Genomic DNA, 23,960 nt, shown 5'->3' on the forward strand with positions numbered 1-23,960 from the left:
CGTATATAGTACAATTCTACAACACGGATTGGCAAAGGCCTCTAGATGTAGGGCCTGCTCCATATGGGATGCCAGGCCATTGGTCCATCTTCATCTGTTCATCTTTGTTCACGTGGGTGCTGCTGGGCTCGTCATCCACGGTGAGCTGGCCTAACAATTAATTAGCTACTCTGACACACAATGTTATTCCTACGATTGTAACAATGCACCTGGCAGATACAGGAATGGGCTTGGGGGCGAGCTGAGGTCACACTAACTCACACACACTTCACTCGTTCCAAGACAGATCAGCAACCTCAAACGTCCTCACCTTAGTTTTGAGCTATAATTCTGATGCCACCATTCACCTCGCTGAACAAATCACGTGACTCATTGCTGAAGGCGCAATAGTGTTGCCCTCTGACCTTAGTGATCAATTGAGGGGTCTTAATGTTTTATGGTCGGTGGTCTGAGCTTGGATGGTTCTGTGGCATGTGCGGGTCATGGTATGAAAGCATAGCAAAGCTGTATTTCTCATGTAGGGATCGTCGGGGGCAGGAAGGCCTTGCTATCTGTTCCATGGGATGGTACTGCCAAGAGGCGCTCCACTCTCTTCTCATGACTTGCAGGGCACATTCATCCCAGGCACAAGGGCCTGTAACTTTCTGAACAATGGAGTAGGTTGTGTATCTCCCAGATCTAGCCAAGGCAGGGGTGGTGTTCGTGCTCATGCCAGGGGTCTAAGGCTAACGCGCAAAATACCGTTCACCGCGCTTGGGCCTAACTTCCAAAATGGCTGTCATTTGCCAAGATGGCACTTGCACCTGCATCTACTATATAGTTTGTATTGCATGCACGAAGGTGATCATGCACCCCCCTTTATGTGTACCCCCCTTCCCGTGCTACCTGGATGTACTCTATTAGCGTCTCGTTCTTGTTCGATATCGCCTGGGGGGGGGGTGAGAAGATCCTCTCTCCTTCCCAACACTTCTCAATAATATTTACACACAGTCCCGAAAAAATATGCAGCATGGCAAACAAACTCATATTCCTGTGTAGACTTACATACTGAGACATGCAAGCACTCACATTTTTGACCCCACCCCCTTCCCCAGGAAACAGCCACTATCTAATAGGGGAATAAACACTCTCTGCCTTGTCAGCCTTCTTGGCTCCCAGATTCCCTTATTCTCAGAATGTGTCTCTCCTCAAAAAACTCTTTCACCAGCAGGTCCCTCGATACAATGGTGTTAGGCAGAGGAACCTCTTGGATGGGCCGTTTGTGGTGTAAAGATTTCACGGTGGCAGTCTTCCTCCTGAGGTGGCGGGGAGAATGAGCACCTATGCCCTCCTCTTATGGAAAGGAAAGCAGTATTTCTCCCCAGCCCACAGGTCCTGTAGTGCCTTAATCCTCATTACAGGCCAGTTCATCAAAATCCTTCCAATCTGAATGTCTCCTAAACTCTCTCGGATTCCAAAAAGATATCTCCTCCCTATCAATGTGGCCTCGGCCAATGAGAGGGATTGCAGGGAAATCGTAAGCACTGGGCAGCCAGATCATCGGAGGAAAACTCCCTCTGACTTGCCTGAATTTCTACATAATCATAGATCACCTGACACGGTTGTCCTATGGAAAGAGGAGTGCTCTGAAGCATCAGCGAGTGCATGTATTATTTTACAAAAATAAATAACATCGATCTTCCCTTTGCACAAAATCTCCCAGTCGTAGCCACATCCCCACTTTCTGTTCAGGAACTGACTGGGCTGGGAACAGGGACGAAATGACATAAAATGCCCACCGTGGTGTTGTGGTGTCTCACGCCTCCAGTGAGCTCATGTCCCAAACACATAGTGTTTCCCCTGCATGCCCTCAGCAGGGGAAGCTTAACAAACTGGTATTATTTACATTAAGGCATTTCCTCATTCTCTCTTTTCCCTGTCCACGGTGCGGGGGTAAAAACTGATTCTCCAAATGTGCCTTGAGTTGAGGGGGGTGATGCAGTCCCATTTAGTAGACCAAATGGAGGTTCATTCTGGAGGCCACAGAAAGTCACCTACTAAGCGATGGAAACTGTGGCGGTCATAAATGGGGAACACCCAGGAGTCTGTGTCCACTCCCCAAACGTAGGTTTTGGCTGGATGTCACAGCCCAACAGGCCCCAGCGAGTAGTGATTGCCTGTTATATTTAGGGGGACAACCATAGCAGAATGAGGGACAAGGTTCGCCTTGCCATTGGCTCCCGGACAGCAGCAACACTCAGCAAGAGACACACACAGCGCCAAACAACCAGATACGTTTTGCCAGCTGTGCACTTCTTATGGGAAACAACAGGAGCTCACACCCAGTCCACAGCAGCTGAGTGGCTTGGGGACCCCCGAATCCCTATTCTCCTCCAGCAGGAACGCTTTGCTGCAACACATTTTACATGCAGAGCTGTGGGCCACCAGACACACTTCCGGCTGACACCTATATGGCAAATCAAGGTGTTTAAACCTTGCTCTCTGTATGAAAAAGCAATCTAATAATTAGGGAAATACAAGCCGAGAGGACACTGACCACTCCCGTGAGCCATAGTAGGGGGGGAAAGAAACGTCTTAGGGTGTCGAGTCAGATAATATCAGGGTTGTACAGTCAATGGGAAGATTCCCAGTCAATCCCACTCATCAATATGTTGTTTAGAGGCTGACTAGCGGTACACCAGGCGACAGGAGGAGACAGGCCTTGCCAAAGGCATGGTGGCGACCCAGAGAGTAGGTGCCCAGAGAAACAGTGGGAGAATGGAGGAGGAAGATAGCAGCTTCCTGAGATCTATATCACAGCCCCTGGCACGAGTCAGAGCACCCTAGAAGCTTGCAACGAAAAAACAAGTAGAGTGAGAGCAAAGAGCCTACTAGGGGCTTTGCCATGTTTTCTAGCGGCACTATAAATCACAAAGAGACAGACAGGGCCTTTTAACTAAAGGCCCAAGGCCAGGAGTTGACCCTTGGTTGCTGAATGCTAATAACTTCTCTTTTTCAAGGACCCAGGTAAGGGGGGTAGGGAGGGACGTCACCTTGTTGGAGGGAACCCAATTCCTGCTGATAAGGTATCTCCTAAGGCCAAGGAGAATAAGAAATCTTGATGACCGGGTTCTAGATGGCAGGTGGTTGCTGCATCCAGAAGGCTGGAGCTGGAACCAAGGGGGAACAGCGGGAAGACCGGAATCATGCTGTGTGGTATGTCCCTAGTGTCTGAGTGAGGCAAGAAGTCTGCAGGGTGTTGTATCCCTGGACTGTCGGTAGAACAAACACCACAATGAGCGCTGTCCCTGTGGAACATAATTTATTAGACTAGGGAACCTGGGCAAGGCCATTAGATCTTGTTTAGAATAGGCCAGCTCACCTATGTTAGTTATATCCTCATCCTAGCGATATTATCGCAGGTTATTCCCCCATTGTTCATGTGAAAGCCCTCGGATTTTTAACGAACTCTCTCTTGTTGTACAATGAAGGTGTTAAACTTTACCCAAGGTCCTAAGCACTCTCTTTATGCCTCACCATTTCAGGGGCAAAGCTGCAGGCACAGGAGGGGCTGGGAGATAGTTGAAATCACACTTCCTTCAAATAAATGGGTATCATATAGCCGTTCAAGTGGAGAGGAGACAGCAGGAAGACCCCGGGGCCACTGCCAGTGTCAGAAGGACTTGAACCAGTCACTGGCAGATTAACTAAGTGGTTATTTATTTGTATTAATTTGTGAAAATGAAAACATATGCTGCCAAGAAGCACCGTACAGAGGGCATACTGTTGGCTAGAGCAGTCCCATTGATGGATGCTTTGCCAACCTTCACAGAGTTCCTTTACAGTGTGTAATACATTAAACTGACTGGCAGTGGGAAATAGTTGGAAGCAGTCAATGTGAATAGAAAGAGAAAGACTTTTAACTTATTTTGGCATTATTGCGGCTGAAGGGTTGTACAAGCGACAACGCATCTTCTAGCCTTAATGTGGCTTTCAAAGCATAATAACATAACACAACAAAAATGTGGCAGGCTGGCACTACTAACATAAAGACAGACATCTCACCCTTCTCACCCTACCTACATTATGTTTCCTTAGCCGCCTCCCCTTTCACGCAGTCTAATGAACGCAGCCTGCAGAGGTAGCTCAGGCTATGTTTCCTCTCAATAGATGGCAATATATTACTGCTCATCCTAAAGGCCCTTTTCGCTGCATTCAACAGTGCATCACTGCTGCATTAACTCGATGTTACAGACAAGTGGACGTGCTTTAAATGTATATTTGACATATCTGACAAACTTGCATGTAATTTGCATATGACTACGTGTTACTCATTGTGCATGTGCTCTGCATGTGAAGTATAGCAGAGCCCTAAACTGTAGACAATTGCCCTTGGGGTAAGTAGGCTCATTTATAATAGCATGTTCCTCCTTTAGTGCTGCGACACACAGGCTATGGCTGAGTCCCATGAAAAATGTGGTCCAGCTGGCACATAGACATTGGCATAGCCATCCAGTCTGCGCCTGAACACTCTGCACTTAATGACTAGTAATCTCTGCTGGTAATTGATCAGTCGCCTACATTCAAATTATTATTTTCATGGAATGCAATGCTCTTTTATTTTCGTGTTTGTTCAGAATACGGCCATAGGCCCCAGGGAGCTTCGAAGCAATAGAAAAGGTAGTAGGCACTAAACAAATATCAAGTAACATAGCATATTGTTAGTATTTCCAGATTTCGCAGATATGGAACCCAGTGGTGGTGGTGGCTGGGGATCATTTTCAGGAGTGTGGGGGCTACAGCACTCTTAAGACTCAAGGGCCCACAACTGGGAGAAAACGTTGTTCTTAAGGGGGAATCTTAAAGGCAGTCACTTTTGAAATGCCATTTGTCTCTGGAGTAGGAGTTCCAGTGGTGGAGTTAGGAAGATGAAAGAGAGAAAGCAAAAGGATGCACAGTGTGCAGGAGGGTGGGTTAGGTTGAGAACTTTAAAAATAGATTCTGCCAGGCGTGGGCAAGCCCACGAATGGATTGAAATGCAGGAACAAAGAATTTGAATAGGGCCCGGTTTTACATGAATACCCCCTCCAACACGACATTAAGGCATTGTGCAGAGATGGACAAGAGAGTCCCAACCCTCTTCCTGGGCACTAGCACATGTGACATGCTGGAAATGCGAAAGATGCGGTTTTCATGAGAGGCTGCATGCCCAAATAAGGAAGTGTTGGGCCAGCTCGACCTGGGGGAAGGCCAAGGGACAAGGTGGCCAAAGGACAGAACAAAAGACTGCGTGGCACAGCCATTAAGGCAATGGCCACAGTCAGGAGCCATCTGTGGTAAGCGCTGTATGGTTTGCTAAAAAGAAGTAACATTACAGTAAATTGCTGCCACCAGTTTATCCTATGCACACGTCTATATTCACCAAAAATTCCTTAGAGGGTGTCTAGGACCATAAAACAAAAAGGACCCCAGTGCACGGTACAGTAATGTATTTAGCACAGTGATAAAAAGTTGCCAAGAAATGGCAACAAAGTAAAAGACTAAGTTTCCCAGTACCGACAGCCTGAAGGACATGTCAGTTTCCCCATAACAAATGGGCAAAAGCCCAGAGGAATTCAGCTAAAGGCTGTGCTCCACTGGAAAAAGTCAGGTTAGGATAGCCAAACAAAAGCAAAACGTGTGTGGGGTCCATAATATGGAGGGAGAATTGCATTCAGAGGAATCTTTCCTAACACTGAACAGTGGTGAAAAGGCTTGAGACATGAGTGAGAGCAGTTTTGGTAAAGTGTCTGCTGTGGAGCCCAGATTGGCAAGGAGGGTGGACCCTAGTAGTCAGCTCAATGTTGTTAAAGACAATGCGCTCAAGAATTTTGGAATAGCAAAGCTGAGAAGAGAGAGATTGGTAAAAAGAGGTTTTGTTTGTGGCAGCAGCAGGTTATTTCAAGGTGAATAAGACTGTGGCCACCTTTAGGAGGCTGAGGAGATACAGTCTGACAGAGAGAGGCTGAAAAGGAAGGAAAGGTGAGAGTAAGTCACAGGTGCGATCTCTTTTATCTTTGCAAGTGCAAAGGAATTGAAAAGAGCGCAGGATGGGTTGGCAAGGCATAGGATGGGGGTGAGATCAGTAGAGCAGGAAGGAGACACGTGTTAGTGAAGATAGGTGGGTGAAGGGTGGGGAAGAGAAAAGAGGAGGTAGAAGGGTGGACAGGGTGTTCTATATTTTCATGATTTCGGAGAATTAGGAGGCAACATCATTACTGAGAGAGAGGAGGATATGGAGCAAAGTTTAGGTGAAAACAGTTTCTTGGGGGACACATGTAAAGCTCACAAAGGTGTGTGAGCAGAGAGAAGATATAAGTTCAATGGGGTATAGAGATTTGGCACAGTCAAGAGCAGTGGTGAGGGCAAGAAGAGAGCCCTTGTATGCAGCAAGGAGAGCAGGTGAGTGAGATTTGTGCCAGCCACATAACTGGAGAAGCTTGATTGCCCTCAGATGTTGATTGGCTGGGGAGATCCATGATTGTGGGGGAGGACGAGAGGGATTGAAAGTGAAGGCAGGATAGTGAACGTCAAAGAGGGTAAACAAGTCTGTGTGGAACTCGACAAAGGCACGGTGAACAGAGCGAGAAGGTGTGGGGCGGAGGGAGAACCTAGATGGAACCCTGCAACGCTGCGACCGCAAAGCTTTTCAGAAGCTTTCAAATGTAAGTCTGGGGGGTAATCCATCATAAATTGGTAATTTTCTAAGGGGGTGTTACTAGCCCAGCTTTGAATGAGAAGTTAACTGTACTGCACAGGTTTTAATGGTGCAGGCTGGGGTGGCATCCACAGCCAATTCAGCGGGTTTAGCTTTCAAAAGATATTTGTAGAGTAGAACCTACAGTGTTGGGGCATGCCATAAAATCTCCCTTCAAAAATGTATTGACCGGTTTAAGGTTGTGGGCCAATTAATAGCCTCCTGGGACCAGAAAAAACTATTAAATATGCCCCTTTTTCGTGTGTGAGAGTTTGCAGAATTTGGGCGTGTCACTTGAGGTCTCAGCGGGTGGGGGAGCTTAGATTAATGCAGCAGGGGCAAATCCTACAAATTGTCCATCTTCCTGCAAGCCTTCCTCTCACACTAAATACCATTCGCTCAAACCGCCAGAGTCTCTCAGCTTGCAGAAATCACAGGGAAGATTCAAGTGGCAAATGGCCAGGGACTAGGCCCCAACCCTGATCATCTGATAAATGCCATTATTTCAATGAAGCACTATTGAGCAGAGCACCTGTGTGAGGCATCAGTTTGCTCTCCGCTGTCCTCTGTCACGAAGAAAGAAGAAGCAGGGGGTCTGTGTTTATCATACCACAGTGAGACCTTTCTCTCTATCTAAGGGCTGATCCTCCCAAGACCCTTAGTAAGGCACTTATTGTGCATTTAGTTTTATGGTATGATAAAACCTTACACAAATTGAAAGAAAAGTGAAAATGCTTAAAACAGACTGTCCAATTTCATGTATATTCCACTCCAAAAACAATGCTTATATAAAAACCTTCTTTTCACATTTCAGACTAAATAATAATACATATCCTAGGTCATGTCATTATACTCGATGGCATTTATAGCAATTAGAAACTGGTAGCAGGCTTTGCTCAAATAAAACGGCATTGTTGACCAAATCTGATTCCACGAGGTGACCCCCGGGCTCATACTTGCAATAACTATGTATTTCCCAAAACAATTTAAGTGTTGATCATTCAGAACTTCACAGTTAAGAAACAGGTGCGAGAGCGTTTCTGTCTAATTCAGGCAGTATCGTCACTTGTCGGTGCTGCAGTTTATTTTTTCAAATCGTAGCAATTAGACTTTATTGGAAGAATGTTTAACCTAAGTTGCTACCAAATTTCCAAGACGTAAAACGAGTCAGATATGCTGTGCACTTTCCCAGTTGTTTTTGCCCACTTTTCAAGAGGCTATTGTGCTTATAACCGCTCAAAGAATCACATGTTCGACACCAATCTGTTAGCCACAGTTGTTTTTTGAAAGCTCCAGGGTTTTCATAGACAGAGTCAGTGTTTAGCCCCCAAGTAACCAATTTTTCCGTTGTTTTGGCTAAGTGAATATTACTCAATTGGAGGCCTTGTCATCAAAATTTGAAAATACAGAATTTTCCGGCGGGTTTAAAAATGTATGACAAAGTAAAACCCTGCTCCATAAAATGTGTACCTCCAAAGGTAGTAGACCCAACTTGAACCTAATCACATTTACTGGTATTGACTTAGGGAACCTTGAAACTCCTTTCCAGATGAAACCTTCAAGATATTTAAAATCCTCATCTGATAAACAATGATGTATCTCGGGCCCATAAATTAATAACGGAATAACTTTTGCTTTTTAAAATTTCAAGAGGGGGCAATTGAGAACTTTCCGTATCTGAAATTAACGAATTTCATTATTGCCAGCAGTAATTTAGCTTTATCACAAAATCCTGCTAAACTGTTATTTTCCATAGTTTGGCAAAAAGCTTAAAACCAAGATATTTAAAACGTTCCACCCTCTCAATTTTAATGTCTTCCAGCCACCAGTTAAACTTTCTTGGCTGCCTCCCTGCTGAGAGAACCAGAATTTGGGTTAAAACTGGTGATTAAACGGTGTGTCCCTACCCTGGTACGGTCCAGCATTATAATATCATCTGCATATGTTAGCCAATGCACCTTCATACCTAAAACGGAGGGTGCTATAAAAGAAGCCTGTTTCAAATAATCTCCCAAATCAGCCAACTAAATATTAAATAAAAAAGGGGCTAAAATCGAAACGTAGGGATAGGAGTAGAAAGTGAGCCCTCCATATTCAACCTTACTCTAAGGGTCGAATCCTCATGCAGAGAAATAAGAATTGGCAATAGACCAGAAGGCAATCCCAAATTCTATAATTTTGCCCAAAGTTTCTCCCGATTTACACGATCAAATGCCAGAGATAGATCAACAGTAACAACAAACAATTCCTTTACAGCTCTCTTCCAAACTAAGAGCTGAGCATAGTCCATCACCCATCCGCCCACTGATTTTCCAACCCCAACCTTGAATCCAGCCTGGTTTATTTTTAAAATTCCCTTTTCGTTCCCTCAGTCCTGTAGGTTAGCTAGTAACATGGAGTCGTAAATCCTCAAATCCGTATCTAATAATGCGATTGGGTGTAATTTACAGGAGACTCTCTGTCACCCTTTTTAAATATGGGGACAATGTGGGCTGTGAAACCATTTTCGAAGATGCTATAGATTGAAAGCAATTATGTAAGATTTCTGCCCATATTTCGGGGTCTCCTTTCATTACTCTGTTGCAGAGGCCATTCAGACCCAGGGCCCTTGAGTTGTTACTATGCCGTATGATTTTTTTAAATTTGAAAATGTGTCAATTCCAAACGCCAAAGTTATTTTTTAAGCCTGTCCTAGTTGGGTTTAGGGCCTTCTGGTTTCCTATACAAGGTTGTGAAACGTTGCACCCAGGTTGATTCTGAGATGGGGTTGGCATGAACAGAGGTTTGGAAATTATCTCTGGATTTGATCAATTTCCAGTGATTTATATTCCCTTTTGCAATGATGCAACCAATCATCTTTTCTCCCTCCTTCTGGTAGTCAAGTGATCAAATAGACGTAATTCTGTTCTTGTATTGTTATTTCAGATTATTTTATTTCAGCACCCAAAATTGAATTTCCACTTCATGGGCACTTTATCTTTCTAACTTCAATTCTACGTGTACGTGCATGCGTAGAATATCTGCATTATATGGAGTGGATCTAATATTTGGCTTTGATTTTCACGGTACCAGGGAGCTCTTAATAAAAAATCGTAAGATGGTTTAATGAACATAAGCGATTAATCGCTACTCCGTAATCATCAAACAGTTCTCCCCTCATTCTATTATTGTATTTATCAATGTCCCGAGGTGCCCATATAAATCTATTTTTCTCCCTACAGACATTTACCATTTTCATCTTATCTTTTCTAGGGATGGAATCTAAGGGGTGGGGGGTAGGGGGGTAACTTCTAGTCTATGGTGATCACTAGGCGATCCATCAGCTAATCTAAAGTTTTTACTGTCTAGCCATGTGTTTTCTCAGGTAATGATAAAGTCAATGCATGATTCGTGATTACCACTCTTCCAAGTATTTGCATAATAGGCCCCTAATCCACCATCACCAGTTATGACAAAGAGGTTCCACTCTTTAAAAAACGTTGTTCAATTTGTTCCCTTTTGCGTCTTGCGCCTTTAATGTATATTTTTGAAAATAATAGTTGATGTGCTTCGGATATGTTTAAACAATTAGCATTCCAGTCTCCTGCTATTATTATTGAGCCATCAGCCCATCTCTCTGCCCATTCGCTCACTATCACTAGAAGCTGTTCCTTAATTATTTCTTGAGAAATCTCCACATAATTACAGTAGATGTTAATGATCCACAGTAGGCAGTTTTGCTCCATCAAGGTCACATGAACTGCTAGAATTCTGTTACCAGACCCCTTAGACTCTAACATCTTTTGTACTTTGTCAAATCTTATGACTACGATTAAGCCCCCCTATGGGCGTGCTAAAGGACCTCTGATTGCCTTACGCTGGCAAATGCAGAACCCATCTAATGGCGCGTTATCTACCATGAAAGTCTCTTGCAAGATAATTAGATCATGGTTGCATATTTTCACACATATTTCCTCGCTGTACAACAAATGGGAAAACCCTCGTGAATTCCACGAACAGATGATAAAAACCCGGTTGCTGAATGGGACCTGCCACAATTTATCCACTCAATGACTGGGGTAGCCAAGACCAATGAGCCATTTCAGTAAACGACAGGAGTTCCCAGGCAGCCTGTCACCCCCTCACCCACCACTCCTTGATGCTTGTTTCAGAGTGTGAAAAATTGAACTTTTTGCAATATGTACAAAGTTGTATGATGCTTAAAACATCCTGCTATATCTGTGTCTTTTTGTGTTCATTGTAATTTTTCAGTTGTATTCACTATTTAGAAACACAACTGTGAGGCCTGTGCTAATGCTGTTGTGGGTTGTCCTGGTCTAGTGATGGCTGCCCTCATGCTGCAAGGCCTTTCCAAAGTTACCATCCCTGCTGTGTTTTCACTTGTTTTTAGCTGTACTTCTTGCATCAAAAGGCAACCGTTGTGGCTTGTTCTGATGTAATGGTACCCTACTCTCGGGAGGATATCTCAGGGACAACATGCTCACATTGGAAGCAAGACGACACGGAGCACCACGGGTTCGATCCCCGAGTCCCTGCTTAGAAACCTCTGGCTATTAAGCGTGTTATAAATATCTAATCATATTTGATATGTGAGAGTCTATTCCCTTCCTTGTCCCGTGGGAAAATCCAACAGTCCATCACAAGGTTGGCCTACAATCTTCGTATTGATCCCTGCATCATGCCCACCCTCCAATGGCTTTCTTACTTTAGCGTAAGGCCTGCCCTTCCAGCCCTGCCAGCCTTCTATCTACTAGTTTAACTTAGTGGAGTGGCAATACAGTAAGTCTTTCTTTGTTGGGTGGATATTCTCTCCTGATAATAGCTGCTTAAATGTATAGAAAATTGAAGGCTTGGACTGTAATAATGAGTGTAGAAACCTGGAGAGAAATTCCGAGAAATTATATCAGGAGTGTCCTTATGACGCTAGTAAACACAGGCAGAGAAAATGGTGGGAAACAGTGGTAGGCGTTGCTATTGACTTACCACCTATGGGGTCTTCTGGGGAATTATCACAGAGAAAGGCGAGACAAATGTGGGAGGAGGTGCTTAGTGGCTTAATGTCTTGCCACCCTGCAATCTTCTGGGGGTTGAGGAGAGAATCAAAAGAGGAGACACATGGCATCCTCACTCGTAGCAGGAGAGGGCAAAGGTGGGAACCCTTGAGGCCGACACAGGGACACAGCGGGGCAGATAGGAAGGTCGCAGGAATATAGCTTTAGCAGGAGCACAACTGTGGATCTACCAAACAATTAACAATAGATGCAACTTTCCTTCTCTAACCAGCATCCTCTGACTGTAACAAGGGCTTAATTTGTGGCAGTGTTTGCCAGGGCTGAGCCGTGGCACTCATTTTTGAGCACCCGCACTTATTGTCTCAGATTCACTTTAATTATGAAGTGGGGATAGTCAGTGCATCCATAAACTACAATGAGCAGGTGCGAGCTGTAATGTAACCCCAAATATGTCGAGACTGTGGGGAGTAGCTATGGTTGATGGCAGCAGTGGTGCCCACCTGCTGTGTCACAGGGGTGCCAGAAAATATTTGGGTCCAGGCACTACATTTTTTTGCAAATTAAGTAGTGACTGAAACCCTCGGTATCCATACCCCATTACCTTACAAGACATCCTTAGCTGTCGATCCTTGGAATTTTATCCATATTATCGTTCCCTATGATTGTATCCCCATTGGTGTGCAGTGCACTGCTGCTTCACAGCTAGGTTCACTCTATATAATACTCTGTACATACATGAAATGTGTGGCAAGCAGAAGCAAGTCACTCTCGGACAATACATAGGTGCCCACCGACAGAAGCGTATAAAGCCACCGGCCAAAGGACCCTCTTCCATTTATATGCGCCTCAAACTCAGCCAGTGTTGGAGTGCATCCTTACTGGCCAAACTGCATCTGCTGGGCTTTAAGTTTTCTGTGAGATAGGAGCAGGATGGATGGACACAGAGTAGGCAGGTTGGGACTTTAAAGGGATGAGACTGGGCAAATGGTGTGTGGGAACACTACACACAATTAAGACTACAAGTGTAAGTACAATTTCACCTTTGGTACAAGGCTGTACTACACAGTAATGTGGTAGCAGTGGCTGAGTAGCCAGACGTATCTCAAGAGTAAAGTGAGCAATGCAAGAGGTTACACAAAGGGGCAGCAATCACAGTGGTTCAAACAAACACTTACTCAAGGTTTCTTGGTAAAAGAATATACATTTATTTACACAGTCAGTTGGAAAACATTCCACTAGTAAGAGCAGCTCAATATCACAATCTAATATACTACAATACACAACCAATCAGTTTCTGAACAAGATCAGCTCCCCTGAAGTGGGATCAAAATGGCACTTCAGTTATTTTAAAAAGGGGTAAAAAGACAAGGTTAAAATAATTAAAGCACACATACTTTCAGAGGTAGGGCAAATAGTTTCATTTCACTACAACCAGCAATTCAATTCAATAGGCCTTGGCCAAAGTCAATGGTTCAGAGTCTTGGATGGGATAGAACAGTTCTGGTGGTAAATGGTTAAGTCTTTGCCACGGTTTTTAGAAGTAGTTGGTCAGACTAAAAGTTATATGTCGGGTTAGGGAAGGACAAGCCTTCAAAGTTGGGAAAGTTTCACAAACTTTCACCGCGGCAAAAAGGATTTCTTGACTGCACTTGCACAGTACCTTTTAAATGAAGAAGAGCTGTAGCTTAGGCAGTTGTTGTTCCTGGCAGTTCCTGCAGATCTCGCTGTTCCTACCCTTCAGTCATGGGGACAAGAAGGAGGGTGTTGGGAGGTTCCTGCACTGCCCATGGAAGAGGCCACAAGCTTGGCACAATGTTGGTTTAAGGTGTGAGTGCCTTAAAGACCACAAACTGGTATCCTTCTCACTGGCTATCCGGTTTTCAACAGCAGTCTGAAGATAATTCGACCAGTATAGAGACGGTGTCCAGGTGACTTGCGAGTTGGTTGTTCCCACCATACTCAAGGGAAGAGGTTAACCTTGAAGGGCTTCTCCGGCCATGGAGTTTCAGGAAATTCAGCCCTGCAACAGGGTTTCACCGGTGGACCTGGAGTTGCAGCAGTTGTCTTCCTTCAGCTCGTCTTCGGTTCTTTCGTTCCAGTGTTCGACTCTGCTTTCCAAGTCCCAGAGGCCTGCTTTAAACAGTTTTCCCCCATTCATTCCAGCCTAGCTGTCACTCCCCCAGCAGGGTGGCTGTCCTTGCCCGACAGCCAGCTGGCCAATCATGCCAGAGTGCATTCAGGTCCCCTAGGAGACTAAGCACAGGGAGTTTCGGGCACCTCCCTCACATCCTGTCCACCCCAGACACTCAGTCGCCAGAGGAGGGTTTCACCACTGAAGTTCGCAAAAGGCCAATGAACAAAGGGACCAAACCTGGCTAGACACAAGAAGGACCTTTCCTAAAAGGAACGGCAAAAAAAGTTAACCAGAGTCTGTTTTTACAGATAGGTCTTGGGCGCCATATTAAAAAACATGGCTGCCCCGATTTTTAGCTAGCGGTGTTCGCGGTCAGGAAAAATCATGGTAGTTTGTTCTAAACCACTGCCACCAGCCATTTCAAGAGGGAAAGGGTAACATTTGACTGTTACGTGAGTGTTTAGACCCAGGGGATGCTAGGCAACCCCTCCAGCACTCTATAGGAAGATAGTATGTGCTGGGTCTGTACATTTAAAAAGACTAGTAAAGTCAATTTAACTTTACGTGCTCTGGGAGACAATAGTCAGTCCCGAGAAGGTATTTAAACCTTGGGAAGTTTGAAAGACATCCCTGTGCTGTCTGACACACAAGAAAAGATGATGCCTATGGAGTGGTTTTAAAACTCCATATCCAAAGAACACAAAAGTAAAACACACATCAAAATACATGAAAGAGTGGAGAAAAAGGCTTACACTCTTTCCAGGTAAAAGTTAAAATCCTAGAAATCCAGCAAAGTTGCTGGGGGTCTCAAAAGGTAAGGGAAATTAGCACATTCTTGAGAATTCTCCCTAACAGTGTATTTGTGTATGTGCTTTGTTTGGAACCTTGCTTTGAGGCAAAGGAGTGCTGTACAACACGGGCATACATTAATAGGGTACAACTAGTAGTGTACAATTTTAAGAGGCAAAGAGACAGACATTTTCTCCTGCACTGTCCCACATAAAAAGGCACCTGGAACACTTCCACGCATTCCTCATGAAAAGGAATGATTCTGTGAGCGAAATCTGAAAAGAAAAACTCTGCCACATCCTCGTGGACCCAGTAGAAGTGTGGCATTAGCCTGAGAAATTAATAGATCACGACTGGAGAGAATGTAATATTTTGTGTACCTTGTGTTTTTATGTTCGAAGTACATGGTTGACTTAACATGCACATAAAGTACCTTGGTTTCTACTGCGTTTTGTTTCATGTGCATGCTTTTTGGGGATTTGTTCACCCTCTGTCTGATATTAGAACAAATTAAAAAGGCTGTAATGCAGCCCTTCACCACTTGGGGACAGTGCTGCACATATAACCAAATCAGAGCTACCATGATTGATTTTGTATTACAATGCTCACCAAATGTTGGTTTATTTTCTATGGTGCTAAGTTGCTGCTTGCAACTGCTTATTTATGTTATTTATTTATTTATTGGGTATTTATAATGCGCCTATACAGCAAATGGTGTTTCAAGGCGCAACAAGACAGAAGGTGGGGAGGGGGGTGACATATGAAGAATAACAAAAATTGTCCTACTAGGCCTTGTGCCATTGGGATCGTGCAAGTGCAGTAACAAGAGGTGCAAGGGAGTGGGGAGGAGGGGGGAAGTGCCGGTCAGAGCGGAATGCTCTAATGCTATGGAGAGAAAGGAAGTGCAGGTCGGAGTGTAGAGCTTGCAAGTGCTGGGGAGGAGGAGAGGACAAAGGAGGGGAAGAGGGCCCCTGGGATAGGCGAGTGCTAAGGGGTGGCCGGATGGACAAGTGCCAGGCGAATGCAGAGAGTGCAGGGGAATGAAGGTACACATGCTAAGTGCGAGGAAGTGGTGGATGAGCTCAAAAGGGGTGCAGGCCCTGCCAGGATAGTGCAGGGGGCCCAAGCACTTTGAAACACTCCAGTTTGCAAAACATATAGAAAAGGGCACTTGTCCGGACGGGTTATAACTGGAAGTCTTGACGTTTCGTCATGTCAATATTGCCATTTTCTGCTATTGGAGGGTCCCGGTCTCGCTGCAATTAAAAGTCTGGGCCCTGCCTGATCAGCTTGGGAATAAAGGCAATGCCCCAATTTTAATGTCTCCTATTGTTGGCCGTGGACGCCTAGGGGGATACCTTTTTGAGGTGGTGTTATAGATCGGTTTCAATACACTGTCACCAAATTAAATGAATTAGCTAACATGGGGCATCTATGATGTTATGTTACAAGGATCGAAATTAAGTTTTGATGAGCAGGAGCTAAAAGCAGCATTAAACAGTAACCAGGTGCTACCGCTAGGGAACCAAAAGCCGGTGCATAGCTTTCCACAAATCTAACTTCCACATAAGATGCAAACCTATCACTTTGTTCATTGCTTGTGTTTTAAATATTGTGTACATGTGTCCAAATACATATTTATAGATTGTTCCAAACGCACAGCGTTAAAGTCACATAGGTGTGTTGGTTCGGAATCATTTGGCCTGGGGAGCCAAAAGTAGCTCACGGTGGCATGCTAACCAGGCTCTTCTAGGCCACAAGCAGGAGCTATGTAGCTCCCAGCTCTCCCCAGTTTCGAACCCTGTGTTATAAAGCTTTTGTACTTCACCCGTCACAACCGCATGGGTGTTTCAGTGCTCAGGGGGGGGTGGCGCCAAATTTCTTTTTACCTCCCTGCTCCTGGCCAAGGACTTAATCACTGGAATAGGGTGCTGAGAAAGTATCAGCACCCCATTCTAATGAAAATCACTCCGTTCTCGTGCCAAAGCAAGGAGGTAATTTCCTCAATAGGGTGCTAATGTGAAAGCATCAGCACCCTATTGTTATTAAATGCACCTCGTCCCACGCTGGAAAGTCTGGCTCCAGCAGAACAGTGGAGCACATTTAATTTCAATAGGGCACCTGCCGTGCCTTCTCCCTCCATGCCAGCTCGGGCGAGCCCTTGAAAGACTCCCTGAGCTAGCGTAGTGGGGGGCTAAAGGCACCCTGGGCGGTGAGCCATGTCCTAAAGCCTGCCCTGAATGTGGTGGTGGTAAAACAGGCACCATTTACAAATACCAGTGTTTGCTCTGTTAACGCCAAGGCTGACGGTCGTTAATGTACACAGATGTGTTCCCAGCAGCAGGCCTATTGTAAAGTGTTCTGTGTTTTTCTGCCAGGCTCTCTACGACTTCACAGGAAACCACAAGCTGGAGCTAAGCTTCAGGAAGGGCGATCTGGTGTACCTGCTGAGCAGGATAAACAAGGATTGGCTGGAGGTGAGGAGGGGCCGGGATACCGGGGGTTACTTGGGTCCAGAGCTGTACCAATTCACATCAGTCTTGACCTTCAGAATCCTCCGAAGCCCACATACTGCTCTGCCAGTGCACCTCAAACCTGACCCGCGTCCTCCTGTTGATGTTACAGTATGACAGCCCCCCTGCTCTTCCAATCTTCTGGCAAGCAAAGCTCTGCCAACGCCCCTCAGTAGGCCTGCTTCACCCCTGCCACTCGGATATAGGATCCCACGCACAGCTCTGCATTTACATTTCCTATGTAAATCCTATGCTGCAGCACCCCCGCTCACCTCAGCACTGCACCACACACAGCACTGCCAATGCTTCACATTCCTGCTCTGCAGTATCTCCTCCGAGTTGGGCCTATTACTGTTGGGTCATCTAGATCCTACTCTGCGGAATTTCTTACTCCCACGTTACAGAGATCCACACGTAGCTCTGGCAATGCACCCCATTCCTGCCCTGCTATTAAGCCCTGGGGTTCACAGGCCACTCTGCCATTGCAGCTCAAGCCTGACCTGCAACAACCCTGCTGTTCCAGAGGGCACCCATGTACAGCTCTGCCAATGCACCTCTATCATGGCCTGCAGTACCTCCTGCAATGAAAGCACCCAGACGCACATTTGCTCCGCCAATGCATTTCAGCCCTGACCTGCAGCATCCCCTGTACTGGGGCCAACACACAGCTGTGCCCCTGCCGTTGAGCACATGCCTTCAGGGGGCTTGCAATCAGTTCTGCCACCTGACAGATGTTCTGTCTTGCAACACCCGATGTTATTCTAGGACTGTGACCCAGATGTGGCTTGCTCCATGCACCCCAATCCTGGCATGCAGGACTCCCCGGTATTCCAGATCTGAAGGGCCCCACAAAGCTTTGTTTGCGTGTTCTACACCGTGTCTCCGGCGCCCACTGCTTTCAGACTCACACACCGCTCTGTCAGTGCACCTCCTTCCTCGTGTGCAGCACCTCCATAGTTCCAGTGATGGACACATCCAGTGATGCTGGCAAGCGGCTTCAGTGTTAATATCTTTCTCTTCTTGCCTCCCCTCTGTTTGCCAGGGAGCCGTGCAGGACATCACAGGGATTTTCCCACAGTCCTTTGTGAAGATCATAAAGGACCTTCCAGAGGAATTCGGCACCATCAGCTGGCTGCGCTGCTACGTCCATGAAGAGCTGCTCTGTGAGATCAGGTAACTGCAGGGGCGTGGGCTGAGAAGGGTTGGGGGGGGCGTTGAGACATGGGGGGGTCTACTGCTGAGGCAAGGTTTGCCACTATAGGGACCTGCTGCTGGGAGCACGCGGGCACTGCAGGAAACCACCGCGCCCCTTGCCCCGCCTAGGATGTATTTTAGAGGGTTCATCTAGTGAGCGTTGCCCCGGGCTGCCGATATTTAACGGTCATCAGTGGTGGACGTGTTTGCACATGTCTACAAAGTTACTGACACGCAATAGAACTCTTAGTTGCCTAACTTGCTTGCTAGAGTTGCACACCGCGGCCCTGACGCATCATGAGCTAAGGGGCTACGCCGCCCATCAGCTGCTGAACAAACTATCGGGATGAGCCAACACACGTCTCGGGTTCCTGGGCCTCACAAGACTACAAGCCGTTTTCAACACGTCGTTTTCGACATATCTGAACACCTTGCTCAAAATGTCAACTTAACGCATGGCATTATATCCACACGCTGTGGGTGGTCCGTCCGGTTGCGAGGCATTTCCTCAGCAACTCCCGGTGACAGGCCTGCTGCTTGCGCATGCGTGGAGTGCAGACATGGCAGGTAGAGTTACCTGTAACGCTTGGAAGATATCACCAAAGACATTTAGTACAGTAGTGTCATTACGGGGGGTGGGGATGGCGTACTGGGTCCTGCATTCAGTCGGAGATGGCTATTTCCAACACACACACGGCATCTGCCTTCATACACACACTTTCTTGTCACAAACTGCCTCTTTCATGCACCAATTTATTGGGGCGATTGGGCTCACCCCCTGTCTCCTTTTTTCTCTTTTCCTCTCTTTGACTCTCTTCTTAATCTCGTGCCCTCTTGCTAGCGCACGGGCGCAACGACGAAACCTACATTTCTGGTGGGGCCAACTGGTGATGGGAGGGGATCCTTCAAAAACTGGGTGGGAAAAACTTGGAGGCTACGCCCCCTCTGTTGTACCCCAAGGGTTGTTTGGAGTGGGGCCCAATTATCAAATGGTACATTTTAAAGAGCAATTTTTTTTAATTTAAAATGTTTTAGTTTATACATTTAACTTTTCATTTCATGATTATTTCTTACAACGTTTCACATATCCATATTTCTCTGAAAGCCATACTTAAATCTTTTCACAATTTGTTGGTTAGACACTATGGGCCTCATTACGAGTATGGTGGTAGCCATGGTGCTATTAGCGCCATGGCTGCCACCAAACCGTGCTCCATTACTGGGTTCCTGCAATGAGGATTTACCAGGTCATTCCGACATAGGAGGACCTGGTAATTCCTCCTTGCAGGAACCATTCCCCATTCCCATTTGAGCCCACATAGGGCTCAATGGGAATGGGGAGGGAGGTAATAACGGGCAAATAACAACTGGCCCGTTATTACCTCCCTCTTCCCCTCGTGGGACCCGGAAAGGACGCCTGGTTTTACCAGGCGTCCTTACAGGGCCCCGCAAAGGGAACCTCGCAATCAGCGCTCCCGTAATGAAGGGGGCCGGTCCCATACCGCCCCCTTCATTACAGGAGCACAAGGGTTGTAATGAGGCCCTATATGTTTAGTTTACTAATTTCATGATCTTTTCCCAGAAAGTTATGATAGAAATATGAGCTTATTATCTTGTCCCAAAAGTATTCGTGCCCATCCTTCTTCTGGGCTGATTGTTTCATTGCTGATATTAAAATATGAACTACAGAGTGCTCTTTCTTCCTGTAGTTTTGGACATACCATAACAATGTGCTGGAGAGTTTCAATGGTTCCTTCGCATTTACAGAACCTACATTCTTGGTTCTCATGCTCTTGTGGTTTGATTATCGTCAGTCTTGACCTGGTAGGGAGTAGATTAAGGTGAAACTTCATATAAAGAGCTCGTATTCTTGTATCTGGAAAGAGCTTCAGATACGCCGGTAGTTGTGTAATGGCTCTTATTTCTAAGTCGCATGACAGTTTTTCTTTATATGTTGCTTTCACAGCGATTGTCTTGATCCAATCATTCCTCATCATTTTTTTCTTTGCAGTTTGTGGCTGTTGGGTCAGCATCTCTGTTGGTATTTCTTCTTGTTCAAGGAGTTTCATCATCTCTTGGCTCCAGTCATGTAGGATTTTAACACAGGTCGCATTGTTTGTTGATCTCAGTATTTCAATTGCTGGGATCGTTTCGTTTGAAATTATCTTGCGGATAAGTTCTATTTTTTCCATACTACTATCGACTTTATCGACTGGATTGCAAATTCGAACCGTATTCGTGTAATAGGAAAGCTTGGTGGTAAGTTCCTTCTTTCTCTCCAGAAGATGGCCTCTAGTTTTGGCCAAATCGTTGGCTGCAGTTTTATCAAAGCTTTACATCCATACACAAGTGCTGGGATCACTTTGCTTTTATAGAAGGTTGTAATTGGAACAAAGGAACATTTTCCAAATTTTTTATGTAACAAAACACCTTGCCTGGCTAGAGCGTAAGTTTTCTTTTGGAGCAACGCAGCCCATTCTGATTCGTCTTTAGATTGATTAATCATGATCCCCAGATATTTAAACGACTGCACTGTGTTTATCGGATGTTCATTGATTTTTAATTTTGGAGTCCGATCTTTTGGTTTGGCTTTCTTATGGCCATGATTTTGGTTTTTTCGATGTTTATTTTCAGCTCATTTGTAGCCAGGTATTTTGCCAGCATGTCCATGCTGATTTGTAAACCTCGTGGTGTTTTATCTAGCAGTATGATATCATCAGCGTACATCATCAGGCGCAATGGTGTTGAGTTTATTTTTGGTGGATTTATTGCGGATGATATAATTTCTTGTTCGATCTCTGCTGTTAACATATTGAAACGTGTGACTGCCAAAGGGCAGCCTTGCTTGAGGCTGTTTGCTGTCTGTATAGCCGATGTTTGTATCCCATCTTTAGTCAGTCTCACTCGTATTTTTGTGTCCGTGTATAGTAATTTGATGGGCTGTAGGATATGTGCTGGGCATTTCCACTTTTCAAGCTTGTTCCATAAAAGCTGACGGTTTATGGTGTCAAAAGCTAGATGGAGGTCCACAAATGCCATCCACACTGTTGATTTTTTGAGGATAGCTTCTTGTTTAACCAGATTTAGAAGGAAGAGGTTGACATTTGTACGGACTGGCAGGACAAAGCCTGTTTGTTTCTTTACAAAGTGATTTTCTTCTATAGCCCATGCAGTTAAATCTCTTAACAATATGGTGGCAAAGATTTTTCAGAGAGGATCTAGCAAGGCTATTGGCCTATAATTTGCCGGATTTTCTTTGGGTCCTTGCTTGTTGATCGGGATTAATGTCGCCATTCTCCATGTTGATGGTATTTTGTTATGTTAATTTATTATGGTTAGAATTGAACCATAATATCTGCCCACGCCTCTGGGAATTTCGTGATATTTTTATTTGACAGGCCATCAGACCCAGGTGCCCGTGACGTATTGAGCTTGGTAATCATTTGTATGATGTCCTCTTTTGACCGGGAGATATGCCACTTTATTGTACTTGGTTGAATGGCCTCCACTGCATTAGGCGTTTTGCCATTTAGCTCAGTGAAATACTCTATCCAGTGTTTTTCTATCACATTTTATACAAGATGGTGCTGTATCGTATACAGTGTGTTCAAAAGGGCCCAAAGGTCACGTCCATTGCTGTTGTTAAGGCAGTGAAACATAAGTTCTGCATCATTCTGTAATAGGGTACTTTGATGCATCTTTATCCAGTTCTGATATCAATTTTTTCGATTTTTATTGCACGTTGATTTTTTGGATTATTGTCTCTCTGTAGTAGTCTGCATGCTATCCTCAGTTCTCTTTTTTTCTCCTTCATTTGTGAATCATACTGATGTTTGTGAGGGTGCTTAGGGATCACCCCTATGTTCTTTCCTCTCTGGTAGGGGACTAGTAGCCATTGATAGTTTAGCTTCTCCATGGAGTTTTTCTCAGAGTGCTGAAGATCTCTTACCAAGACATCCATCTGGCATGGGGTGATTCTTAATCTCATTTGCTGCGTGTTAAGTTCTGAAGATGGTGAGGTTTGCTTATGTCTGATCGTTCCTTGTCTCATCCAATTCAAGTTTAGCATATGATGGTCACTATGAGGAGTTTGGATGATTTCCATCGTTCTTTGGGTTTTCTGTATATTTGAGGATATGAAAATGTAATCCAAAATAGCCTCTGATGAGCGCTGTGTCCATGTCAGGATCATTTTTTTTTCTTTTTGGTTGTGGTAGTTGCCTGCAATGCTGGGGTTTCTCATCTCCATTTCTTTGATCCACAGTTTCTCTCTGACCGTTAAAGGATTTTGTTCTTTCGGATTGCCATTTTGATCCGTTAAGTGGATGTCCAAATCACCACAGATCACTATATCAATCTTGTTGTATATTCCAATTATCCCATCCAGCTCTGTCATCACTTTGTCAATGAAGGTCAACTCATTGATCGCTGCTGGGTTCCAGTATAAGTTGAATACAACCAAGGTGGGAATGTCTCTAGGCTGATTCGTTGAGGCAAAGGGTCCATCTTCTTTTTGCATTAATGTATATTGCTTCCATTGGTTCACATTTCTTGATTCAATTGGTACCCATGGCGAATCTATCTTTATCAGCATCAGTTGTCCTGAGGAAGGTCTTCCTTTTTGTTGTACGTGGGCCGAATTAATGAAGACAATATATCCTTCACAAACTGGAGGCTGTGACATCCATGTCTCCTGTATTCATATTATATGGCTGTCTACTATGTTCGAGTGTGTCTGTCAAAGCGCAATTTGCCAGTGAGAATGACAAAGTGATTGGATTTAAAGATAACATACACATTTAATTGCTTTGATAATTATTTTATCTAAAGCCCAGGTATTCGATCAGGCATCACCCTTTAGGTAAAAGTGACCACCAGGGGACCAAGCGGAAGTACAGTGTGCCACTAATCCAATTTCCACATGAGATACAAACCATACTTTTCTGTTCATTATACCATTATATGCCAGTATAAAAACATGTTTACTATGGCTCTGCCCATGGTGAGGAAGGATAGTTCAGGGGCAACGTATTTGTCTTGGAAGCAAGACAATGCAGCGCAACACAGGTTCGAATCCTAATCCTGCGCTTAGAAACCACTCTCAGGTATTAAGCATGTTATAAAAGAACATATATTTCCATTCTGGTTGTACCAAAATATGCCAATATTCCCAAATAAGAACATTCTCATGTTTGCAGTAATACATGAATAAACTGGCTGCACTAGAATGCCATTCTAGCCACACATCATGCTTACTTTATTATGGATATCCAATAAAATGTTATGTTTAGTGAAGTCCCCTTTCCCCACCTGTCCCTCTCCCACCAAACACCCACCTCCCACTCTCTACCCACTACAATCAGCTCCTCGGCCCAGCATTACACACACCTTGGCGCACACGCACACACACATTCACTCACTCATTTAAACATCCATACACATTGAATGACTCGCTCATTTACATGCACACCCTGCCCCCATACATCATACCCTCATTGACGCACAAACTCTCACTCGTTCACACATACATTAGATACACACTGCTTGCACACATATATACACAATGAGCTAACATGCAACACCCTTTAATAGTGGTAGTTTCA

At 45.0% G+C, this 23,960-nt stretch overlaps 2 protein-coding genes across 4 annotated transcripts in view; one reads left to right on the plus strand and one right to left on the minus strand.

Moving 5' to 3' along the window:
- The window catches only part of PVALB (parvalbumin), a 503,057-nt gene extending 496,025 nt beyond the window's left edge, over nucleotides 1-7,032 (minus strand). Inside the window, exon 1 of the mRNA XM_069653005.1 lies at nucleotides 7,024-7,032. The gene's annotated coding sequence lies outside the window, so the exon portion shown is untranslated. The remainder of the gene's footprint in view (nucleotides 1-7,023) is intronic.
- The window catches only part of NCF4 (neutrophil cytosolic factor 4), a 267,387-nt gene that overhangs the window by 192,045 nt on the left and 51,382 nt on the right, over nucleotides 1-23,960 (plus strand). For all 3 annotated transcript variants that reach the window (XM_069653000.1, XM_069653003.1, XM_069653001.1), the window contains exons 7-8: nucleotides 17,029-17,127; nucleotides 18,206-18,336. In XM_069653000.1, coding sequence (XP_069509101.1) covers nucleotides 17,029-17,127; nucleotides 18,206-18,336 — 230 coding nt within the window. The remainder of the gene's footprint in view (nucleotides 1-17,028; nucleotides 17,128-18,205; nucleotides 18,337-23,960) is intronic.

This window comes from Ambystoma mexicanum, chromosome 3q (assembly GCF_040938575.1).
Source record: "Ambystoma mexicanum isolate Mex_15411 chromosome 3q, UKY_AmexF1_1, whole genome shotgun sequence".
NCBI classification, from domain to species: Eukaryota; Metazoa; Chordata; class Amphibia; order Caudata; family Ambystomatidae; genus Ambystoma; species Ambystoma mexicanum.